The sequence below is a fragment of the Aegilops tauschii genome, chromosome 1, assembly GCF_002575655.3.
Source record: "Aegilops tauschii subsp. strangulata cultivar AL8/78 chromosome 1, Aet v6.0, whole genome shotgun sequence".
Taxonomy (NCBI): domain Eukaryota; kingdom Viridiplantae; phylum Streptophyta; class Magnoliopsida; order Poales; family Poaceae; genus Aegilops; species Aegilops tauschii.
Genome location: NC_053035.3, coordinates 37,395,388 through 37,402,853, shown reverse-complemented (window position 1 = coordinate 37,402,853; position 7,466 = coordinate 37,395,388). Strand labels below are relative to the sequence as shown.

Sequence of the window (7,466 nt, the reverse complement as noted above, 5' to 3'; positions counted from 1 at the left end):
TGTTCCAAAAAAAAAGAGCATGATATCCTGCTATTGCCAAATTGCACATGATCTTGTTTTGTTTATTTCCACCAGTAGAGCCCCTTCACTGTGTGAACATCTCCCCACTGGCCTCTGCTAGCAGCCATCGCCCACCGGTACAGTTCCACCTCTATACAAAAAGTATTCTTAAAAGGGAAATGAAAAAGAAAAGAAGGAGATCCAGTACTCAGAAGCTGCTACCATACATCAAATGTTTTCAGGAACTATGAGCTCAGAGCATTTGCCCACACATAGACAAGGATGTAAATTAACTTCAGTTATGAGCCCAAAGCAAATATTCTCCCTTCCATGTTGGGCACTACATTCAGAGTTCAGTCGGCGGCTTCATCAGCACCCTCTGGATTAAAAAAATCCTTCTCAATCAGCCACATCTGGAGTGTGAGTGCTTCAGGTCCAAGACCTTCACTGGCTACTGTGAATAGAACATTATGAGAAAAAACAGAGAATAAAAAAGGTTGAACTTGAGATCTGGTACTGATAACATTATTGCAAGTAAAGCCTCAATATATCAGTCAAGCCGACCTGCTCCCCGCCCCATAAGAAAAAAAGCAATGCGCATATGCACATCACATGGGCTCGTTACAGTTAAAGCATATATTTTCATCCAACAGTTTTGGCAAACCTTGCAATTTTTTATACTGAAATTACAAGTAACAATACAAGTCAATGTACAAAGGATGTATCTTCCTGTTATCCGTCCTTCAACACACGAGACTGGCTATATAGCTTCATATATTCTTTATGGTGCCACAATAATCATGCAAATCTTGCAGCCTGATTTCATGAAGGGGCCTGAGCACTGGGAGGCTTCTGTTTGCGAGGGCCTGAGCACTGGGAGGCTTCTGTTTGCGAGGGCCTGATATACCTGCTGCATTGTTGGCCGGGCTTTGGGATTGACTTGCAGGCAAACAAAGGAAACCAAGGCGACCAAAATGACATCCTTCTCCTCGTCAATGGTTGAGGGTGCTGCGACGCGTTGATCCAGGATATCCTTGAACTTCCCTGGCTGCTCTGTTCGGCAGTAGAATGGAAGGAGCAGATAACCTGGGTGCTTTCCCATCACAACATCCAGCGCAAGCACACCGAAACTGTAAACGTCACACTTCTCTGTCAACACCATAGTAGATGACAATTCTGTATAAAACAACATCAGTATATATATCAGAACATAACCCAATTGTCTCTCTTTTGGAATCCACTTTCATATAAAGGGTAAAAATACAATAAGCCCATGTGTACGTACCTGGGGCTATGTACCCACATGTCCCTCCAAAGATAGGGCTCCAGCTTGAGTAACCATGCTTGAGTTTCCTCGCCATGCCAAAATCGGAAACATAAGCTTTAAAATCATGGTCCAGAAGAATGTTGCTGCTTTTTATATCGCGGTGCACGATCGGATCTTCGCAGTCATGGTGCAAGTAAGAGAGAGCTTGAGCTACATCCCTCACAAGAGTCACTCTCTTGGGCCAATCCAATTCCTTCACTACCTCTTGGTCATGAAATATGGATGATAAACTTCCCCTCTCGATAAGGTCATAGACAAGTAATTTGCATTGGGAGTGGGAACAAAAGCCATACAGCTTGACAATGCATCGGTGCCTGATTTTCGTCAACACTTCAATCTCAGCATGAAATGTTCCCTCGTCGTTGTATTCTTCCATCGAGTGGAGGAGCTTGACAGCAAAGGTAGTCCCCCCTTCAAGGTCAACTCTGAAGACTGATCCATAGCCTCCAACGCCAATGCAATATTTCTCTTTGAAATTTTCAGTAGCGCTGACTATATCTTCAAATGCGATCTTTCCGTCAAAGTTCCATATGGAAAGCATATCTCCAGACTTGCTTTTGCCGGTAGTAGTTGCCGTTTTTCTTTTCCGACAAACAATCACAATGATTGCCATTGCGAGGCAAACGAGGGAGAAGGGTGCAAAAGCAAGTAGTAGCACCATATTCCGACGTTTACTGCTTTTTTGTTGTCCGTCAAGCTCCAGTGATGGTGATTCACATGGCACTAAGCCATACTTCAAATCGCCGCACAAATCCATATTATGGTCAAGTGAAAGAATGGTCAGGGATTCAGGGATAGATGTATTCCAAACTCTGCCACCCAAACCGTTATATGATAAATTCAGGCTATAAAGTAGGTAAAGATTAGAAAAAGTCTCTGGGATGACACCACTTAAATTGTTTCTACTCAAATCCAGCTCATGTAGGTTCACTAGTAGAAAAAAGGTTATCTGTCCCGGTTGGTAAGGGTCTTTTGTCCCGGTTTTTGAACCGGGACTAAAGGATCGTTACTAATGCCCTAGCCCTTTAGTCCCGGTTCTTACACGAACCGGGACAGATGGGCCTCCACATGGCCGGTGCGGCGAGCCCAAGCAGGAGGGCCTTTGGTCTAGGTTGGTGGCACTAACCGGAACCAATAGGCATCCACGCGTCAGCATTTCAGTGGCTGAGGTTTTTGTTTTTTTAAAGGGGGGTTGGGGGTTTTGGGGGGTTAATTTAGGTGTTTCATATATTGTGTTAGCTAGCTAATTAATAGAGAGAAGTGTCATCTCTTATCTCTGTGCTTGGTCGACGCTACGTACTATATACGTATAGAGAGGACTAGACACGCTAGCTAGTAAGAAAATGAAGGAAACAGAAGATGTCATGAACATATGCATACAGAAAGAAGTGATATCGACCACCTCTCCTTCTCCGAGAGATTGGTCGAACAACAAGTTCTCGTATATCTATCCGACACTACTGGCTACATATATACAATAATTATCTCTTACAATATAATCTCCTAATTATATACGAAGTCAAGGTCCACATGGTATTCTCCGTCTTCAGCGATCACGTGGTCAAGGAAGAATGCCGCCAATTCCTCTTGAATTGCTCGCATACGATCTGGTGCTAGGAGTTCATCCCGCATCCGAAAGATCTAATTTGAAGAAGGGGGTCAATACATACATACATACATACATACATATATATATATATATATATATATATATAAATGAAACTCAACACAAATTATGGTAATAAAATAAAATTGTGAATATTATTGCTTACGCACTTCATATTGTTCGTCAGAGTAGCCCCGCTCACAGGTCGTGTGGCGGATGGACTCGCAAACGTAGTATCCACAGAAATCATTCCCTTGTTCCTACCACAACCACTTTACAAGAAATAGAGGTCAATCAAACTGATAAGGAAGCATGCTAAATGGTATTGATGAAACTAGCGATTGAATCACTAGGAGATGCGCGGAACATGCTACTATAGTACTTACTTTCGGGTGTCTAAATTGCAGCTTCTTCGGCAGTCCCGGAGCTTTTTTGGTGAATTTTCTCCAAACCCTGCCAGACAAAGAAAATAATTACTTGATATCAGGAAATGAACAAAGTTGCTGATATGGTGGATAATGATCGATTTAAGTTGCTTCTCGAGCATTTGAGTCCACTAGTAGAAAAAGGACCTAATGTAAGACACATTAGTCGCGGTTTGATTTTGGCCCGGTACTAAGATACCATTAGTGCCGGTTCGAACGGCTATGCATTAATGCCGGTTCGTGTTGAACCTTTAATACCGGTTCGTGCCACGAACCGGTACTAAAGAGGTGGTGGCCTTTAGTACGGGTTGGTGGCTCCAACCGGTACTAAAGACCCCCCCTTTAGTACGGGTTCGTGCCACCAACCGGTACTAAAGGGGTGCGCTGCCACCCGCAATGCACAATGTTTAGTCCCACCTCGCTAGTTGACAGGAGCTCGCACCGGTTTATAAGCCCCGCCGCGGCTACCGTGTCGAGCTCCTCTCTAAGCAGGCCTTTGTGGGCCTATTGCAAGTCTTCTGCCCCGTGGGGCCTACTAGGCCGTACGGGCCTGCATCCTGGCCCAACTAGAGGTTGGGTTTCTAGTCGTATGCAGGCCGTAGCGGCCCAGTAGGTGGGCTGTTTTTGCTTTATTTAAAAAAATAAAAAAAATCCTTTAGTCCCGGTTGGTGGACTAAAGGTCCCCCAGAACACGGCGCGCTTCGTGCCACGTGGTGGCCTTTCAGTGGCGGTTCGTGTTGAACCGGTACTGAAAGGGGGGGCCTTTAGTCTCCACACTTTAGTGCCGGTTACAGAACCGGTACTAAAGGGCCTTACGAACCGGTGCTAAAGCCCGGTTCTGCACTAGTCCGCATAGTCCTGGGGATCTTTTCGTCTCGAGTCTAAGACGGTTACTACTCCCTGCTCAAGCTTAATCTCTAGGAGAATATAGTGGAAGCTGCGCACGCATGCATAAGTCATCAATTACATTACTATAACCTGGACTAATAAGGGAAACCGAATATGCACAAGACAGTAACACTCACTTGAAGTTGTAAGGAAAGAGTATTATATCTTTGTTTTCATTTATTACCAACGATCGTAGCAAGTTGGCCTCGGTATTTTCGGCATGATATTTAACCTCAGTTGCATCTATGAGATTTGTGTTAATGAATCCAATATCACCGATTTGTCTTTTCTTCAATTCGGCGATCTTCAATCTGCATGATATAGTGAGGATAATTATAAATACATGCAATGAAAGAGCTGACCTATATAGAGAGACTTAATGACATAAGTAGTACTACTTACAGACAGTAGCAAGTGACCGTTGATTTATCGAGGGCCTTTTGATTGAAAAACTGGAAGAACTCCTCAAATGGAACATTCAACAGTTCAATTCCAACGAGGTCATGCTCCTCTTTAACTCTCAGCATCAAAGTATCCCTCCCCCAGACCCTCTGCAGGTTTTCATGTACCAATCATGTAATTTTCGCATCATCGTTGTTAGATCTTTCATCTTTGACGAGAGGCTTCCCGTAATGGTATTTGTGTTCGTCCACCTCCAAGAAATTATAATGTACATCGTCGGACAGGTAATCTCCAAGATTGCCATAACCGGCCACCATCCTCGGATCATTAGCGATGATGTCGCTAGACACCTTGAGCGGGGGGCACGATTGGTTCGCTTCTTCGCCGAGCTAGGCAATTTTTTTCCCAGCTCGTCCTTCTTTTAACCTTTGATCACTGACAGTACTTCCCGACCGCTCCGCTTCGACAAATGTCTTTGCAAGAATGCGCTCATAGTTGCCTTTCGGCGGAGACTTTGGTGGTTTTGTCAGGGCAGCCAGAGTGCGCTTCGCTTTCACCGGATCTACCTTCTCCTCCGGAGGTGGATGTTTCTTTGCTTTCACCCCTTCAAAGAAGTTCTTCACTTCGGCTTGCACGATCTTCGTGGTTTCCTCCTCGGTCCTCTCGTATGGTAACTTCTCTGGAGTCTTCAGAGAAGGACCGAATCTGTATTGCCTCTCGCCTCTGGCTGTACTGCTAGACGCCGGCAGAGCAGACGGAGCGGCTGCGGCTGTCTTCTTTCCTTGCTTACGAGGCGGAGGAGAAGGACTACGACGCGCCGGAGCGGCGGCGGGTCTCTTCCGCCCTTGCTGACGAGGCGGAGAAGGAGGAGGCTGGCTGCTCGGGCGCGCCGGCGCAGGCGGAGAAGGAGGCGGAGTGCCGCCATGCGCCGGAGAAGGAGGCTGAGTGCCCTGATCACTCGCCGGAGGAGGAGGCGGAGGAGGAGGCGGAGTGCCGCCACGCGCCGGAGAAGGAGGCTGAGTGCCCTGATCACTCGCCGGAGGAGGAGGCGGAGGAGGAGGCGGAGGAGGAGGCGGAGTGCCCTTACTCGCCGGAGGCGTCCAGTTCGGAAGGTTGATGAGCTCCTTCCGCCATAGGCATGGAGTCTTCAGAGCAGAACCTAGCCGAGTCTCCCCTTCACCGGTAGGGTGGTCAAGCTGGAGGTCCTCAAATCCCTCCGTTATTTCGTCCACCGTCACCCTAGCATATCCTTCTGGAATCGGACGACGGTGAAAAGTTGCACCGGGTTCAGGAGGTCGAACAGAGCCGACAGCCGCCGTGACTTTGAAGTTCTCCCATCGCGTCATAAGGTGGCAATGTTGAGACTCCGTGATAGCATCCACGGGGTAGCTAGCAGGAGCCGTCAAGACATGCTCCGGCTGAAGCAGCTCGATGGAAGCCATGCTGCTTCTCCGCTGAGATGGCGGGGTAGCTTCGGGGGTAGTTTCGGCAGGTCGATTGCTACGAGCTATGTCTCGTTCCTCTAGCGCTTGAACCCTTTCGTGCAGCTTCTGAATTTGGGTCTGCTCCACTTTTTTCCTCCTCTCCTGGCATTTGTAACCGCCTGCGTCCGGAAGACCAGCCTTCCACGGAACGGAGCCTGGCGTGCCTCGTGTCCGTCCAGGGTGCTCAGGATTCCCGAGGGCCATTGTGAGCTCGTCGTTCTCTCTGTCTGGAACGAACGTCCCTTGGTGCGCTGCATCGATATAGTGTTGAAGCCTCTTGACTGGTATTCTCATTTGCTCGTCCGTCCAAACGCACTTCCCTGATACAAGGTCCAAGGTTCCGCCAGCCCCGAAGAACCAAGTCCGGCAACGGTCTGGCCAGTTCATTGTCTCTGGTTTGATCCCTTTATCAAGCAGATCATTCTCAGCCTTGGCCCACTTAGGCCGGGCTTTGAGGTAGCCACCTGACCTCGTGCGATGGTGAAGCTTCTTCTTCGCAGCATTTTTCTTGTTTGTCGCTGACAACTTCTTACTCTTTTCCGATGTCTTGTGGGCCACAAATGCGGGCCAGTGATCTCTGATCTTCTCATATTTGCCGATGAATTCTGGTGTCTCTTCTTTGTCGACAAACGTTTTCAGCTCATTCTTCCACCTCCTGAATAGGTCTGCCATCTTCTTAAGAGCATGAGACTTGATTAATTGCTCTTTAACTGGCTTCTCCGGATCCTCCTCTGGTGGTAGGGTGAAATTTGCCTTCAGCTCAGTCCAAAGATCATCTTTCTGCATATCATTGACATAAGACACCTCAGGGTCTTCCTTCTTAGGCTTATACCATTGGTGGATGCTGATCGGGATCTTGTCCCTAACAAGAACCCCACACTGAGCAGCAAATGCTTCCTTTGTCCGGATGGGTTCAATCGGTTGGCCGTCGCACGCGATTGCTGTGATCTCAAACCTTTCATCCGAGCGCAACTTTCTCTTCGGGCCTCGTCTCTTTACCGAAGTTGTGCTCGATCCGGAGGGCTAGAAAAAAGAAGAAAGACGAGAGTTAATTAATATGTGTACATACCAAAACAATGAATGCATCAGTTAGCTAGTCAGCACAGGCTTAACTAATATATTTACCTGGCCGGACTCTGTTCGGTCACCGGAGCCGTCACCACGGGCTCCTTCTTGCACCAGCATTGGGTCACCGGAGCCATCATAATCATGTGTTTCCTCCTCCACTCTTCGATCACCGTAGCCTGCTTCTTCACCCTGTTCTTCCAGGCCATCATTGTCGTTAAGATACGACAAGATATCACCTCCGGCTAAGATTATGTCCCCCAACACCT

At 47.5% G+C, this 7,466-nt stretch overlaps 1 protein-coding gene across 1 annotated transcript; it reads right to left on the bottom strand.

The window, feature by feature from the left end:
• Positions 1-353: 353 nt before the first annotated feature.
• LOC109771796 (probable leucine-rich repeat receptor-like protein kinase At1g35710) lies at positions 354-1,940 on the bottom strand. Its single transcript, XM_020330495.1, has 4 exons — positions 1,286-1,940; positions 908-1,176; positions 665-680; positions 354-454 (listed from the first exon to the last, which is right to left on the bottom strand). Exons 1-4 carry the CDS (start codon positions 1,938-1,940, stop codon positions 354-356), a joined length of 1,041 nt encoding a protein of 346 aa, XP_020186084.1.
• Positions 1,941-7,466: the final 5,526 nt, after the last annotated feature.

What these genes read in the sequence shown, in the direction of transcription:
- LOC109771796 (XM_020330495.1), bottom strand. Translation starts at nt 1,940, where the DNA reads ATGGCAATCATTGTGATTGTTTGTCGGAAAAGAAAAACGGCAACTACT. An exon ending in ATGTGGGTACATAGCCCCAG is followed by an intron (nt 1,177 to 1,285) that starts GTACGTACACAT and finishes TGTTTTATACAG; the next exon opens with AATTGTCATCTACTATGGTG.